Source organism: Neoarius graeffei, chromosome 6 (assembly GCF_027579695.1).
Source record: "Neoarius graeffei isolate fNeoGra1 chromosome 6, fNeoGra1.pri, whole genome shotgun sequence".
Lineage (NCBI taxonomy): Eukaryota > Metazoa > Chordata > Actinopteri > Siluriformes > Ariidae > Neoarius > Neoarius graeffei.
Genome location: NC_083574.1, coordinates 35,235,439 through 35,253,404, shown reverse-complemented (window position 1 = coordinate 35,253,404; position 17,966 = coordinate 35,235,439). Strand labels below are relative to the sequence as shown.

The window sequence follows — 17,966 nt, the reverse complement described above, 5'->3', positions numbered from 1 at the left end:
CAAACATTAGGCTCATGATTTAAATGTGTATAATAATATGTGCTGCTTATTTGTCAGAGTTATAGAGCATCTTATTTCTGAGCTTAACCAGGCTCGGTGTGTAGATCATGCAAATCCGCTTCTGGATTTGTCAAATCTGCAAGTCCATATATGGAAGCTAGAGGTGGTGGTCCATATATGGAGGAATGAAGTCATTTAGAAACACGTCATTCATATGACACTGACATCAGTGTTGTAGTCAAGTCACTAAACCCCAAGTCCAGTCTCAAGTTCCCAGTGTTCAAGTCCAAGTCAAGTCCAAGTCATTACAGAAAATTTCGCGTCGAGTCCAAATCGAGTCCAGTACTGATCAGATTTGAGTCCGACACAAGCCCCGCTATCAACATGGCAAATAACATGAGAGAGGGTTAACACTAGCTAGTTCATCTCTCAGCAAGCCCCGCTATCAACAGCATGATGAACACAGCATGTCACTTCCTTCTCTGGGTGGAGTCTCGCCAAACGATGATTGACATTCAAGGTTGTCCCCGTCATCTCCTCGATAGTTCTTCTGCATATGGAACACATAGAAGCGTATTTTTTCCCACTGCATGAGAAGTCTGTATAAGCAAAGCAGACAATCCTAGGGGCTTCTCTCCAGGCATTTTAGCACCATTAACGTTAGTTTTTTCCTGAACATAAAGTATAAACAGGTGAATGTGCATTCTCTTGCATGAAATGAGTATAAAATTAATCTAGATATAAATATAAATATCTTATGCCAAATTATTATGGCATGTTACAAAAAATAAAGAAAAAAATCAGAGTCCTCATCTCCAATCTACAAGTCCTAATGCAGTTAATGCACGAATCCGAGTTCAAGTCTGAGTCATCAGTGCTCAAGTCCAAGTCAAGTCACGAGTCCTTAAAATTAGGGCACGAGTCGACTACAAGCCTGACTGACATTAATACAATTTACATTTGTAAAAGGCATTTATATTTGTACATTTGCACAATTCTTGGTACCGTAGCTATCTCTCTAAACTTGCAGGGTTTCTGTGAGTAAGATTAAGTCATGTTTATCTTTTTTTTTTCTTTCCACTGCTGCTAATGTTAGCTACCTAGTAAACATAAGGCAATCAGATGGGATTTCTGCTGAGAACATTTTCAAGTGACATTCAGGCATAATTTGTTTTCACTCTGTATGCTAGTCAGATAGCTAACATGTGTAGCACACAGCATGTGAACAACATGAGTATTTCCTGTATAACAGAGATACCCGGGTGATATGCAATGAATTTCTCGCTCTCTGTCTAAATTGCTTTTAGTCTGCTCTGATTTTATTTATTGTGGCTAATACGGTTCTAAACAAATTATTAAATTTAATCGAAGTGTTCTTCCTTTTAAAGGCCATGACAGCCAGTTAATAGAGAAAAGAAAATTACTGTATTACATGACACTCTTGGTATTAAGCCTGAAGCAGTTTTGCTGTTCAGCATTTTTTATAGTTTTTTTTTTTTTCTTGAACAATTTCTTTACCGCCGCTTTAACCAGTAAAAAATTAAAATGCTTTTGGTCAGATTAAATAATAAATATGAAGCCATTTAAAATATTTCTTCATAATTTTGATTGACAGCATGCGTACTGTGTGTGCGCGCATGCAAACAGACCCTCTTTCGCAAATCCAACACTGCATACACACTGCTCCTACCTACTACTTCTGCTAGCTTACACACACACTTCTCATTGCACCATCTATCCCAGAAGAAACACACTGCTGAAGTGAAACTAATAATGACGGGGAGTCGAGTCGAGCTTCATTAGTGTTTTTAGTTAGTAGCATTAAGCTGCTGGAATTTTTCATACATTATTCAGAGGCTCTGTTAAGGTAATTAAGCATTCGTTTAGAGTCAAGGACAGAGAACAAGAGGGTCGTCATTCCTCCTCTCACCAGTAGAGGTCACCTACTGCCTACCTCTCTACATGGTGACCACTACACAGGTTGGATGCTGTGTTGTGTGCTAGAACAGCGTAAACTGTGTGATTACATCTGGCCCATTTTTAATAGAGTACAGATAGAGCTGGTTAGGTCTGTCTGTAAGCAGTGATCTTATAAAAATAACAGCGCAGGCCAGCAACAGTGACAGTGACAATACTGCTGGGATCTGAGGTGAATCTGAGAGAGAGAGAGAGAGAGAGAGAGAGAGAGAGAGAGAGAGCATAACTGTGGATACATTTTTAGAGGTTTTTAGAGTTTGGTTATGATTGAGCCGCTCAATCATTACTCTGATAATTCAGTCTGCTGAAATTATATATTGATTTTCAAAAAGGCACAACCGGAGCTAGCAAATCCACATCTACTGTATTTCGTACATGACTGACACATGGTTACATACAAACATTCACACTGTCGCAAATCATTAACACCACAAGTCCTTAGCAAGTCAAATTAAGCCCCACCCATTAGTGTTGTAGTACTTGAGATCGGTCTTGGTCTCAAGATCACTTTTTGAAGGTCTTGATCTCGTCTCGGAATCAACCATATTTTTACTCGATGTTGTCTCAGACAGAGACTCAGTATTTTATTTCAAGACCAGTCAAGACCACAACTGTGGGGATTTCACTAAATTGCCTGTGCATTGTCTGATTTGTCAACAGTCATTACTGTGATTGAATGGAAAATTTCCTGATTCAATGACAACCAATAATGTGACTCATTGCTAATTCAATTTTTTTTCTTGCTGTTAATGGCTGTCACTCCTTCCACCCCCTTCACACACACTGGTCTGGTCCTGGTCTTGACTTGGTCTCAATACACCCCTGGTCTTGGTCATGACTTGGTCTCAACCCCTCAAGGACTTGGTCTTATCTTGGTCTTGATACACCCTGGTCTTGGTCATGACTTGGTCTCAACCCCTCAAAGGCTTGGTCTTGGCTTGGTCTCGATACTCTCTGGTCTTGGTCATGACTTGGTCTCAACCCCTCAAAATCTTGGTCTTGTCTTGGTCTCAATACTCTCTGGTCTTGGTCATGACTTGGTCTCAACCCCTCAAATCTTGGTCTTGTCTTGGTCTCGAAACTCTCTGGTCTTGGTCATTACTTGGTCTCAACCCCTCAAAGGCTTGGTCTTGTCTTGGTCTCAATACTCTCTGGTCTTGGTCATGACTTGGTCTCAACCCCTCAATGTCTTGGTCTTGTCTTGGTCTCGATGCACCCTGGTCTTGGTCATGACTTGGTCTCAACCCCTCAAGGACTTGGTCTTATCTTGGTCTTGATACACCCTGGTCTTGGTCATGACTTGGTCTCAACCCCTCAAAGGCTTGGCCTTGGCTTGGTCTCAATACTCTCTGGTCTTGGTCATGACTTGGTCTCAACCCCTCAAAGGCTTGGCCTTGGCTTGGTCTCAATACTCTCTGGTCTTGGTCATGACTTGGTCTCAACTCCTCAAATCTTGGTCTTGTCTTGGTCTCGAAACTCTCTGGTCTTGGTCATGACTTGGTCTCAACCCCTCAAAGGCTTGGTCTTGTCTTGGTCTCAATACTCTCTGGTCTTGGTCATGACTTGGTCTCAACCCCTCAATGTCTTGGTCTTGTTTTGGTCTCGAAACTCTCTGGTCTTGGTCATGACTTGATCTCAACCCCTCAAAATCTTGGTCTTGTCTTTGGCTCGATACACCCTCGTCTTGGTCATGACTTGGTCTCAGTTTAGGTGCTCTTGACTACAACACTACCACCCACTGGGAGAGCTTGCAAACATTGTGTTGATTTGTGAGACAGATTCTCTGTTCCATTTATCTACCGCTGTTATGCTGTAATGGTGTTGTGTGTGAATGGGAGCAAAATGGTAAAGTCAAAACATTAATCTATCCCCTGGCAAACCAAGTTAAATTAGCGTTAATCTTTTGCCACGGGTCCAGTGGGAATTGGAACCATTAGATTAACATCTTGTGACCCATTGTGACATTGCTCGTGGTGACATAAATGATGATGCAGTGACAGTGTTTCCCTGAGGTCTGAAATATACTTGTGGTGGTAGCCAGAGGAAAGGGCTGGCATTACCTACCAGCACAAAAACCATCTAGTACATGTGATTTCAGATTTCAGGTTCACACTGCTCAGTGAATCGCTCATGTTATCCATCAGTGACAACCACAGGTTTCAGAAAACCTGACTCTTTTCTTTTTATTTCGCTTGCCATTTCATTTTTTGACTTGCAAAAGAAAAAAAAGCACAGTTTGCTTTTAAATTTTGTAGCTGTGATTTCTGATAATAAAAACTTTTTTTTTAATTATTTCTGTTACTGACAGGAAGATAGAATGACCAAATGTACACGGGGTGTTAATGTCCTTGTTATAATGAGTTAAATACCAGTAGGCGAGGGGAAAAAAAAAGTGCTTGTGAATTATACATCATATAATTTACACTCCTCACAGAGGTTCGTGCTCCATAGCATCCTGTGAAATCCAGTCAGGTGGGACCACATGACACCTTTTAATTTATTGATATGGAAGACTGAGTGGGAATGAAAATTTGTTTTCTAAAACGTGTTGTTTTTATCTGATACATTAATGGGTTTCGTACGTGAAAGGGGCAAGATAGTGAGAGAGAGAGAGAGAGAGAGAGAGAGCGAGAGAGAGATTACATCAGTGTGTGTGAGAAAGAGACGGAGAAAGATAGAGCGCTGAAAGATAGAAAGCACATGATTTGTGTTAAAGCACTTGCTCTCAGACAGGCTCTTCAGGACTTCAGGATATGTGAGAGCTGTACTCATCTTCCACAATAACCAATACACTTACAGAAAGTAGGGCACAAACCCCAGCAGACTCAGGCTTACTTTAAACACATCTCGACCACGTGTGTGTGTGTGTGAGATATGTTGACATGCTGTGTAAGAGATTGTGAGGTTGTGTGATCAGGTGTATGCTCTTTCCTGGCCTTTTTTTAATTCTCGCCTTAACCCAGTGCTGCCCAGTGACAGACAATGACATTAAAGCAATGCCATGATAGCACCTCTCTCTCTCGCTCTCCTGTAGGATAGCTGTGCACGTGTTTTGCTGTTCAGAGGAGCGAATAAAGAGATAAAGAACTACAACAGCCAAACTGCCTTCCAGGTGAGAGCACAGGTCTCACGGTTCACACAATCCACTCAGCCGTATTTAACCTTACGCTTTCTCTTACACTCCGTTGCTTTAACTCCAGGACAATATATACTCTTTTATTGCTATAAAGTCATTTATTTTGAATGGCATATTTTAGATAATCTGACTGTAGGCTGCTGTTGATAAGCCAATTGATCTTTTGTGTGTCAAGATTATAGAGCCTTAAAAATTAATAGTTGACACCACCGGAAATTTCTGTGCTGATCCCATCAATATTATATATGCCTAGTTTTTGTAAATCCAAAAAATGATGATTTATAGTTACTATCAACCCTCAACCTCTCCTTTACCTTCCACCTGTGTGATAAAAATGTTCAATCAGGACGATCCGCCAACATTTTTTTTAGGTTACAAGATTCCATATTTTTCTGATGAGATGATAAATATCTCTAAAGTGAATCTCTGAAGTGAAGTCTTTCCCTTCCACATCATGGTCAACCTTCAACATTCATCGCAAGGTGATGATACGCAGGGCAACTTTTTGGGCAATGTTGCCGGCAACAGGCAACCAGGTGAGACACAGGGTAACTAATTCGGGCAACAGACAATCGCCAACAACCGATCAGATAAGAGCAAATCTATTGCCAGGAAGACAGACACTGTAAAGATGGACAACGAAATATTTGCAGCTGTCACTTTTGTCTTGGCTTCAGCCTTTATTTCGCTCAAGTAAGCATCACTTCTGGAACAAAACTGAATAGATACTCTGGTCAAAAGATAATTTGCCATTATTTTAACTTTCAACAGTCAAAATAACCACATTATTCTGCATAATAGTAAATACTTTTAAAATCTCTTTAAAAATGCTACTAGCCTCAACCACATATGCTATAACTAATAACTGACACACACATCACTAAAACATAATGGTTTAAGTCTCATCTCAGCAATAAAGAAAAAAAAAAAAAACGACATGGACCAGGAGATGGCTGCTGAGGAGGAAAAGGGTGTGGCAGAGCTCCTGAAAGGCTTTCTTTCTTTCTTAAATCCTGAAGTTTGTATTGTTTTGCCCTTGGGTTTCCACAACTGGTCGTCCTCTGTATGTGAATTAGATCAGATGATAAATTAGACAATCTCTATTACAACTCACAAAATAAAAAATAAAAAAAATTAGCTGCCCATCACTTTTAACTTGACGCAAGAGAGTTACCGTTATCCCAACATGGCTAGTGATAACTTTCAGCTAACTATGTTAGCAAAAACTACTGCTAGTTAGTTACACTACCGTTCAAAAGTTTGGGGTCACTTTGAAATGTCCTTATTTTTGAAAGAAAAGCACTGTTCTTTTCAATGAAGATCACTTTAAACTAATCAGAAATGCACTCTATACATTGCTAATGTGCTAAATGACTATTCTAGCTGCAAATGTCTGGTTTTTGGTGCAGTATCTCCATAGGTGTATAGAGGCCCATTTCCAGCAACTCTCACTCCAGTGTTCTAATGGTACAATGTGTTTGCTCATTGCCTCAGAAGGCTAATGGATGATTAGAAAACCCTTGTACAATCATGTTAGCACAGCTGAAAACAGTTGAGCTCTTTAGAGAAGCTATAAAACTGACCTTCCTTTGAGCAGATTGAGTTTCTGGAGCATCACATTTGTGGGGTCGATTAAATGCTCAAAATGGCCAGAAAAATGTCTTGACTATATTTTCTATTCATTTTACAACTTATGGTGGTAAATAAAAGTGTGACTTTTCATGGAAAACACAAAATTGTCTGGGTGACCCCAAACTTTTGAACAGTAGTGTAAATCCCATTCCATTTATAGAGCAGTGGTTAGCTAATGGCAGTTTACACTTAGCTGAAAAAAATAAAATCGATGTCCTAATTACAACCTGAGCACATAAAAATAGATGTCTGTTGGTTTTCTAAGCATTTGATGAGGTAAATTCACCACTTTGCGTTTACACATAACAACTTGCCTGCATAACAAGATATAAGTTGTCTCTCTTTTTCTTCGCTCCACTGCCGTTGAGACGCCGCCATCGCTGTTGAAAATTTCAGAAGCTCTCGGGTGGTCATGTGATTCGCTGCTTGCACTCTGATTGGATTATCTTAAAAAGTTGACCAAAACGATCAAAATCGTTCAGATTGAAATGATGTTGCCCAATCTCAGTGGGAAAGTGTTAAAGCGCAATTGCCCAGCAACACTGCCCAAAAAAATCACCCCATGTATCATCACCTTAACAGCATAGCAAGCACTAGTGTGAAGCTCAGAGTTTATTGTTTGGTTAATATCAGGATAAAATGAAATGCTCCTAGTACATTTTTATTAAAATGTGATTAGGACACAATACATCACAGAAGCATCACCAAGGAGCAGGTTATGTTTCCCAAGTCGTAACCTCCAGGTTCTTCACCTCCACCTCCTTCCACCTTCCAGAAACATCCCTATAGGTGTCTGTGAAGGTTCTCAGTCATCCAGGTCATAGTAAACTGTAGGTGCTAAAGAAGGCAACTGGACTTGCTCAAAATTCTTGAAGATGTTGCACAGTGGCGGCACGGTGGTGTAGTGGTTAGCACTGTCACCTCACAGCAAGAAGGTTCTGGGTTTGAGCCCAGTGGCCGACAGGGGGCCTTTCTGTGTGGAGTTTGCATGTTCTCCCCGTGTCGGTGTGGGTTTCCTCTGGGTGCTCCAGTTTCCCCCACAGTTCAAAGACATGCAGTTAGGTTAACATGGGGTGGCCTTGTGCTGAAGTGCCCTTGAGCAAGGTACCTAACCCCCAGCTGCTTCCTGGGTGCTGTAGTATGGCTGCCCACTGATCTGGGTGTGTGCGCGTGTGTTCACTGCTTCAGATGGGTTAAATGCAGAGGATGAATTTCACTGTGCTTGAGTGTGCATGTGACAAATAAAGGTGGCTTCTTCTTCTTCTTCTCATCCGAAAGGCTTCTTCAGTGCTGTTTGACGAGTGGGGAGTTCCAGGTATTTATCCTCTAGTGGATCAAAAGCAAACCCTAAGGAGAATCATTGAGGTCGCATGGGTCTTTGGGCCCATCCACACGAGTACGCGGCCTCACCCAATATGCTGTCATTTTGAAAAAAATCTCCGTAAACACGGCATTGTTTCCAGAAATATCTGCGTCCACACGGATTCACTGGAAACGACCCAAAATGCTGTAGTACATATGCCAGGCCTGTATGTGGCACTGTGATGCCGCCACACCAATACACTAAAACCGGAAGAGAAGACATGGAGCATGTGTATAAAGGTCACACACTGTTTACAAACAAGCTCATAACACGAGAAGAGGACGATCATGGCCAGCGCAACTCTGAGAGGAAGAGGAGAGTCTTTTGTGTGGACCGACAATGAAGTGGAACTATATGGTAGAAGCCTATAGTCCACCATTGTTGTTGTTATGATGTGTCTAGCGGTGGCGGCTGAGGTTAAAGGTTAGAGAGGCGGGGCTTATACGTCATCGTTTCTGAAAAAATCTGCATTTGCCATCCAGACGACTCCGGGCTATCCGGCGTTTTAGGATTTTCCCACTCTGGGACCCGTTTTCAAAAAATACCGGTTTCACACCTCAAAAAAGCCAGATCTGCATGGACGCGAGGCCGAAACGATAAAGTATTTATGCGGATTCGGCAAAAACATACTCGTGTGGACGGGCCCTTTGACTCATCCTGTAGGTGTAGGTCACTGGAATACACATCTCATTATCTCTAGCCGCTTTATCCTGTTCTACAGGGTCGCAGGCAAGCTAGAGCCTATCCCAGCTGACTATGGGCGAAAGGCGGGGTACACCCTGGACAAGTTGCCAGGTCATCACAGGGCTGACACATAGACACAGACAACCATTCACACTCACATTCACACCTACGCTCAATTTAGAGTCACCAGTTAACCTAACCTGCATGTCTTTGGACTGTGGGGGAAACCGGAGCACCCGGAGGAAACCCACGCGGACACGGGGAGAACATGCAAACTCCGCACAGAAAGGCCCTCGCCGGCCACGGGGCTCGAACCCAGACCTTCTTGCTGTGAGGCGACAATGCTAACCACTACACCACCGTGCTGCCCTGGAATACACATCCACACCAAAACTCAGGCCCTGTCCACACGGCAACGGATTCAGGTGACTCCGATACAATTGCTTATCGTTTAGGCCTGGCGTCCACACGGCACCGGCGTTTTGGGTGCCCAAAACGCAATCTTTTTGAGAACGGGTTCCAGAGTGGAAAGATCTGGCAACGTTGCCGTTGTGAAGTCGTCTGGATGAGTAGAACGGATTTGTTTATGATGACGTCACAACCACATGACTGTGAGTGCTTCACACCGGGTAGAAGTGTAACGAAGTCGATGCGAGTTGTCAACAAATCCTATAACTTGGTTCATGAAACGCGCTTACAAAATATTTTCACTGTGAATATTTATTGTGTAATGGTGCAAAGTGAGAGAGAGAGAGAGAGAGAGAGAGAGAGAGACTCTGCCCTTAGGGCAGAGTCAATCCCGCCAGCAAAAATAGGGAAAAAAAGGAGCGATCTCACCTCTTCAGATGTTGGTTTAAGTCCTACAATACATTCCTCAAAAAGGGCGTAGAAGAGCAAATTAATCCATCAACGTGTAGCATTCAATTTATTCCGGACCATTAAAGACGCCGCCTTCCGCGTAGAATCATACGTCATCCTCGCCGCCATATTGGATAGGTCAAAGCGGAGAATAAAGATTCATGTGCTGCGTTTAACTGTACCAACAGGTTTACCGTCCAAACGAGATCACATGGGATTACCTTTCACAGGTGAGAAACAACAAATTAATCCATCAACATGTAGTATTCAATTTATTCCGGACCATTAAAGACGCCGCCTTCCGCGTAGAATCATACGTCATCCTCGCCGCCATATTGGAAAGGTCAAAGCGGAGAATAAAGATTAGCTGCATTTAACTGTACCAACAGGTTTGCCGTCCAAACGAGATCACATGGGATTACCTTTCACAGGTGAGACTGGAAAAATACTTTTCATTGTATTTGGTCATTATAATGTAATTTTACAAACAGATTTTCCTGACTTTGTGGCTAATATGAAGTCTCGTGCATAATAGTTTATGCGCATGCGTCCTTACTTCTTCTATTGTTCTGGTGTCTCCGAAGGGACCGTCTTACAGCGCCCCTAGAGGTGTGGCATGTGTATTGCATCGTTTTCAGCAAGCGTTGCGTTGCCATATGGACCTGATATTTTACTGATCGTTGCCCATTTGGACGCGATATATTTTTAAATAACATCTCGTTGCCGTTGTCGTGTGGATGTAGCCTCAGCTGACTTCAGTGACTCATATGATGGCAGAGAAAGCCAACGACCCACAGATCACCCTAATGACTCTCGAGGCTGCTAACACTGTTCACACCCGGCCCCCAGTGACCTACACCTACAGGATGACTCAACGACTCTCCTTAGGGTTTGCTTTTGATCCACTAGAGGATAAATACCTGGAACTCCCCACTAGTCAAACAGAACTGAAGAAGCCTTTCGGGTGAGAGATGAAATGTCCAAGAATTTCAAGCAAGTCCAGTTGACTCACATGAACAGAATAAAGTGCTTATCGTGATCAATAATATCCTGGAATGAATGTTTAGATCATGAAAATGAACTTGTTGATGACGCCCAGTCTGAGCTCGGAATTCAGCAAATTGTCCGAGAGACTACATGCAAAGTAAGGAACTCTGAAGATTAATATAGATGATTATTAAGGATTATTAAGTCACATTTTTATGTAATAATTTCAAAGTCACTAGTCAAACAGAACTGAAGAAGCCTTTCGGATGAGAGGTGAAACATCTTCAAGAATTTCAAGCAACTCCAGTTGCGTTCTTTATTACCTACAGTATGATCCCTATAGGTGGACTGGCTATGGTAAATTAGCCCTAGTTGATGTGTGTGTGCACAGTGCCCTGAGATGAGCAGTGTAGGTGGATTCCCAGCTCACATCCAGTGTTCCTGTGTTAGACTTCAGATCCACAGTGACCTTGATCAGAATAAAGTACTTATCGTGATCAATAATATCCTGGAATGAATGTTTAGATCATGAAAATGAACTTGTTGATAACGCCCAGTCTGAGCTCGGAATTCAGCAAATTGTCCGTGAGACTACACGCAAAGTAAGGAACTCTGAAGATTCATATAGATGATTATTAAGGATTATTAAGTCACATTTTTATGTAATAATTTCAAAGTCATACGCATGTAATTGTGTCACTTAATGAGGTGTACTTAGACACTTCTCATTTCTGTTGAATTGAGATTGACGGAGACTTCAAGCATAGATCAAAGCTAACTTGATTATACAAAGGAAGAGAAGGTTAACATGGCACTACTGCACCCACAGAGCCATTAGACAGCTGCCAAAATCTGGTGCAGATGTGTAATGGAGAAAAGCTAATCAGAGAGAGGGGGAGAGAACATACTGTAGAGAGGGCAGAGATCAAGGCCAGGAGAAACAAAGAGAAGGAGAATGTTAATTGTCCTCCTGATTTACAGTATGCATCATTAATGATACTCCATTATATCTCTGTATCAAGAATTAATGCTCTAACAACAATTTCACATTAGTCCTGCATTGTTGTGTAATGTGGATATTACGCAACATAATTATGTGTGATCATGTGAACATGTGGGTGACTGTTTTGGATAATCAGTCAGGAAATAAATATTATAACAATTACTGATTGAAATTTCTCATCCTTTTTCTTTAGGTGGCTATTATAGCTGGAAATTTTGACCTGGCAGAAATAATAAAAGTTCACAAAGCATCAGACGTTGGTGAGTGGATTGAAAACCACTTTTTTTCCCCCTTCTCATAAATCATTTGTGCTATTACTGTATGTTTTCACTGTAGCATTATTTCAACCTACTCATTATCTAACATACCATATCTAATTTACAAGGACATAACATTTCAACAGCTTTCCGTGTTTTGAGCGAAGAACAGAAAGTAGTTTACTCTAAACCAGGGGTCGGCAACCCTAGGCATGTGTGCCACAACTGGCACGCCGAGGAATTTCCAGTGGCACACTGACGATGATACACAAACCTAATTATTCAACACATTAAAAATGTTCAAACGTCATCTTGAACTGTCATTGGCTGTTGCATGGTGAGCCTGCTCTTTTAGCATGACTACACAACAGACCTGGGCATTTTACGGCCCGCGGGCTGCATCCGGCCCTTTGGTTCATTCTGACTGGCCCGTGTAAGGTTAATTAGAAATTACAAAATAAACATATTTTCTAATTTTACCCCATGCATGGACTGAATGTGCATTGCTTTGATTTTTAAGTTGTGTTCAACAAAAACGCAATGCGCGCGACATGAACATGACATGAAATCCCACGAAACCTAATCCCCCGATAACTACTTCCGTAATTTGTCCAGACCAACCACAAACTTGTACGTCATCCTTCAAACGGTCCAGCCAATCACATAGTGTGACGTCACCAGCAGGCGCCGGAGCCCAAGCCAATCTGTAGATCTGATTCCAACACCGAATCGACTGATGATCATCTGTCAGCTGTGCTTCGCATCTCCACCTCAGATATTCAACCTGACTTTGATGCACTCGTTAAAGACCAACAGAGTCTAGATTTCTCTCGCTGAACAAATAAAAAACTGAAAAACACCAAATGAGGTGATTAGACTACAAATGTGGGCATCATTATTATAATATGATGTATCTTGCTTGATATTTGGATATACATACATGCATAGTAGTAGAAAGACAATATTGTGATGTCTTTATTGTGTTTTGGGGTGAATGTGACTGGAAAAAAAATGGTACAAACGTTCACATTTTATTAACCATTGTTTTGGGAAATTTGATTGAATAAATGACATTTTTTTGTAAGGCAACCTCGTTTTTTCCATACTCTCACCAGTCTTAGCAGCTTGTAAAAACAATGTTATTTATTGCTTTATATAAAGAAATACAATTAATATTATGCAGAATTTAGTTCAGCCTTTTGATCCGGCCCTCCACAAAATTTTCTGTTTCTCATGTGGCCCCATGGAAAAAATAATCGCCCACCCCTGCTACACAACAATATAGTGCCCCCCCCATATTTCTCACAAGATGGGCCCACTTGATGCAGCACTTGCGCTAAGATGGCAAAGAAGCTGACAGTTCGGGCTTTCCTCTCCTCGTGGACCAAAGTATATGGGATCGTTTCTCAGAGGGACCGTGCTGTGTGCACGTTGTGTTTTGAAAGTGTTGTGTGTCGAACATCCAGTGTTAAACGTCATTTCGAGGCAAAGCACAAAAAGACTTTCAAAGATCAGGCAGATAGGGACGAATCAATCTCACGTGCAGTGTGCAGATATGGGAAGCAAGCCCACGCTTTAAAAGTCTTTGCCTCAGCTAAAAACAATGCCACTGAAGCTAGCTATATAATTTCTCACTGCTTAGCTAAACATGGAAAGCCATTCACAGACCGTGAATACATTAAAGGTGCCTTTTACCAAAAACGTTTAATACTGGCTCTTTTTGAAATACCATAGTTCACGCCGAGTTGCATATGCATGCTGCATGTGAAAATGTAATTCTACCCTCATTCCCTGTATTAGCTTATGAAAGAAAATAGTCGGAAAAACGAGCAGATCTGAAAAAGCCCTACGATCTTACGTCACTTCGAAAATTAGTATTCATGGCCTCGCCCACCTTGGCTTGCGACCGCCCACGGGAAGGAAGTTCGGATTTCAGTGCGAGGAGAGATAGCAGAGCCCATCTCGTCAGTAGCTAACAAAGAGGACCTAACAGCAAGTTAAAAACATGTCTGAACAAGTTCGTGCCTGTGTTATTTGTGGCAGTAACACATCAACGTTGCATGTTTGGGGAGGCTGGGACCTCCCCTGCATGAGTTACGAGCATTCAAAGTCGGGCTGGAGTCGCCGACAGAAACGAAACCTAAGCAGAGCGGAGCACCGCGGCTTGCCTCAGGGCGAATTACGTCCCGAGGTGTGGGGCTAGCCCACCCTGGCAGTGCTGGTTCGTTGGGGAGAGGGCAGAGGTCACTGGCTGGCAAGTTTGGGTAGGCTGGGACCTCCCCTGCCCGAGTTACGAGCATCCAAAGTCGGGCTGGAGCCGCCGATAGAAACGAAACCTAAGCGGAGCAACGTTGCAAGATAGAAAAGGTGAAGAAGAAATGGTTGGAATTTATCTTTGGAACACCACCAGCGAAGTATAATGCAACATTAGTACTGTGTTCTGATCATTTCAACCACAGTGACTTTTCAAACTTCGATGCCTTCAGTAGTGGTTTTGCTTCGAGGTTGTATTTAATCCCTGGATCTGTGCCGTCAAGACGATCGACCACCAGCTCACAAGCTGTCAGTAAAACATGAACTTTTTGCTCGAAGGTTTTTGCATGTTCATATTCTCCACGTTAGCATGCATGACATGGTCACAAGCTAGGCAGGGATGAGAGTTTCCCGCTTTTTCTGAGTAAAAAATGAGCTTTTTATATTATGCCAAATCCGTTGAGAATTTTTTTTATTAATTTCGGGGGGTTGGGGTATGTTCCTTCATGCTGTTCAAACTTTATTAACTCCAACGATGTTTACACATTATTTGTAAGTCGCCATCTTTAGTCTCGTTTAAATCTCGTTGAATGTGATGTAAAATTCATGTTATCTACATTGTTATTGGTCAAAACATCGATGTCGAGACCATAATAGCCAATCAAAACAGTTTTTACAAAGACACCCACATCCGTTTGTTCTGACCCACTGGAGGTAGTGTCACAGTGCTGTTAGCCAATCAGAGGTAACACGTTTACATGTCATGAATATTAATGAGTAAGACCTGAAATCCTGTCATTCTCCCGCCACCCACTCCTCCACCAAACTAGAACAGCCTGAAACAGGAGAACCACAGCATTTTTTTCACCAAAACCGGCTCACGGGGCATTCAGTCATACTAGACCACCGCACGATTAATGAAAAAACAATGCAATGAGACCTTTAAGGAGGCCTTTCTCTCCAGCTTGGATAGTCTTTTTGAGGGGCTGCCAAATAAAGAGCCAATAAAATCAAGAATAAAAGACATGCCCATATCAGCCAGAACTGTTGAGTGATGAATTGGTGAAATGGCAGAAAACGTAAGGGTGCAGCAAACAACTGGCATAAAGTGGGTTAAAGTGTGCGAGGTTAATGGCATAAAACAAGTGCAATGGTGTTTTACATTTGCTCAATGCATTAAACATCCATATCCGTCTAAAATGTCTCATCTCATCTCATTATCTCTAGCCGCTTTATCCTTCTACATGGTCGCAGGCAAGCTGGAGCCTATCCCAGCTGACTACGGGCGAAAGGCGGGGTACACCCTGGACAAGTCGCCAGGTCATCACAGGGCTGACACATAGACACAGACAACCATTCACACTCACATTCACACCTACGGTCAATTTAGAGTCACCAGTTAACCTAACCTGCATGTCTTTGGACTGTGGGGGAAACCGGAGCACCCGGAGGAAACCCACGCGGATACGGGGAGAACATGCAAACTCCACACAGAAAGGCCCTCGCCGGCCATGGGGCTCGAACCCAGGACCTTCTTGCTGTGAGGCGACAGCGCTAACCACTACACCACCGTGCTGCCCGTCTAAAATGTGTAGTGTCTAATTACACATAGTTAACAACACCTATTTGAATGGCACACTAACAAGAAAATTATTTCTAATTGGCACTACATGGCAAAAAGGTTGCCAACCCCTGCTCTAAACAAACTTATTTAATGAAGCAGTTGTTGGAATGTGTGAATAAATGTTTAAAACTGGCTGCCTAACATGAAATTTAAAACTACAGTTATTATGCTGTAACAGAAAAAAGAAGGTCATAAGGTTTTAAAGTTGCTCTTACTTTCCAGCAAAAAGTCACTCTGGTTATTTAACTTGACTTCATGTGAAAAAAAAAAAACAACAACAATAAAATAAAACCTCCTCTTCGAGTTTTCTGCATTTATAGATGGTCCTGTATTCATAAACTAAACTTGCACTTGCCAAAAATAGTTTCTTCCACTCTCTCCCCTTCCCTCAGTGTATAACTCCACCTGGATACTGTAGACTTGTACCTAACAATTACTGACTGTCCTGAACTCATCCCAGGACTCTGTATAATCTTCTCATACTGAATATCCTTTCAACACACAGTACTGTATGTCTTTACTCTTCAATCAATCAATCAATCAATCAATCAATCAATCAATCAAGAACTTTATTCAAGTGTCAAACTCATAGCTGGCCACAAGTAGCCTACTAATTGGAGACACTAGCTATAAATAAATAAGCCGAGGTCACAACCAGACGTACGATTTTTCGGCCATGCGATTTTTGGCGTTTCCCAAATCGCTGCTTTTTTTTTTTTGTTCGTGGAGAAAGACGCACGTTGGCCGTAAGTTTGTCTTGCAACCCGGCCGTAGAGTTTGTTTGACATGACAAAGAACCTCTGCGGCCGGTCTACGGCTCGAAAATCAGCACGTTGCACGCGCGCCCTCTGTGCGTTTCACGCGCGCCCTCCGTGCGTTTCTTGTGTTTTTTGCACGTAGACCGGTCGTAGGAGCACGTACGGCCGGTTGTGACCGAGGCAATACATATGACTAAAATCTGAAATATATACTTCTATGTATAATCTTAAATATAAACAATGAATCTTAAATGTATATGATAAAACTTAGAAAGTCCTAACTGTTATTCTCGATGATTAAAAAAATCCTTGATTAGAATGGAATATAAATAATTATTATATATACAGGCCACTTTTTCTATGGAATAAAAACATTTTTTTTCGCCGTCCGGTTTCCATCAAATCGTGCGCTCTGATTGGCTCACGAGCGGTCTGGAATCCTACGATCCGGACCCTGGTTACGGACTCTTGACGACTCACTCGTTCACAACAACAACAAACATAGTAGCATTTTTTTGTCAACGTTTTTGTTGCCTAGATCAGGGAAGTGATCTAGATCAAGTTTTCTTTTCGGAAAATTCCGAGCTGACATAGCTTGTCAAACAGGTTTTTGACGAGCTTGTAGCAGGTTTGTTCTAAATGTGGTTTCCCTTTCAGGCACTCTCATTTTCTGTTAGAATTTGGTAAAGAAAAAAATATATATATTATTTACCAGCTTAAGGTCGGTCCGTATCGTGAAATACCATGACCTCGGCCCAGAGGCCTCGGTCAGTATTTTCAAGACCTCAGTCACGGTATTTCACGATATGGACCTCCCAGCTGGTAAATAATATATATGTATTCTATTCCCTTCTAGCGGGTTTATTGATGCTATGCAGTATTGTTATCATATTGCTTATCCTCCATGTATTACGCCACTCTCCCCAATGGAGAATGAGTATGCAATATTGTTATAATACTGCACATTGTCAAGACAACATGACGTCACACATGAGGAGCCAGTGACAACTTTTCTGTTGCGCATGCACAGAATCATTTCTTTGTCGGCCAGGAAAGAGAGAAGACAGGGTTAATTCAGTGCTAGGTTTAAGCACTAAATAAATAAACTGAAACTAAAGAAGCGCTGAACATCTGAAAGGCTACCAAAACTTCATTATATATTCTTCATGCGTATTTACAAGAGAAAAACATACCAACGGACATCAAAAAAACTGGAAAAGAGACACATCGGAGATGTAAAACTTCCACGCTTGCGAGTGACTGACAGTTTGTTCACAAACATGGTGGCGAGGTTTACTTCATTCAAAGCGGAAGATTTAAAGAGACAGACACTCTGAACTCCCAAGAGGCTACAAAAACTTCACTGGATATTCTTCAGGCATATTTACAAGAGAAAAACATACCAATGGACATCGAAAAACTGGAAAAGAGAGC

General features: G+C 41.9%; 1 protein-coding gene across 1 annotated transcript in view; it reads left to right on the top strand.

Moving 5' to 3' along the window:
- shank3a (SH3 and multiple ankyrin repeat domains 3a) overlaps nucleotides 1-17,966 on the top strand; it is a 520,369-nt gene that overhangs the window by 289,394 nt on the left and 213,009 nt on the right. The window contains exons 8-9 of the mRNA XM_060923596.1: nucleotides 5,012-5,089; nucleotides 11,834-11,900. Coding sequence (XP_060779579.1) covers nucleotides 5,012-5,089; nucleotides 11,834-11,900 — 145 coding nt within the window. The remainder of the gene's footprint in view (nucleotides 1-5,011; nucleotides 5,090-11,833; nucleotides 11,901-17,966) is intronic.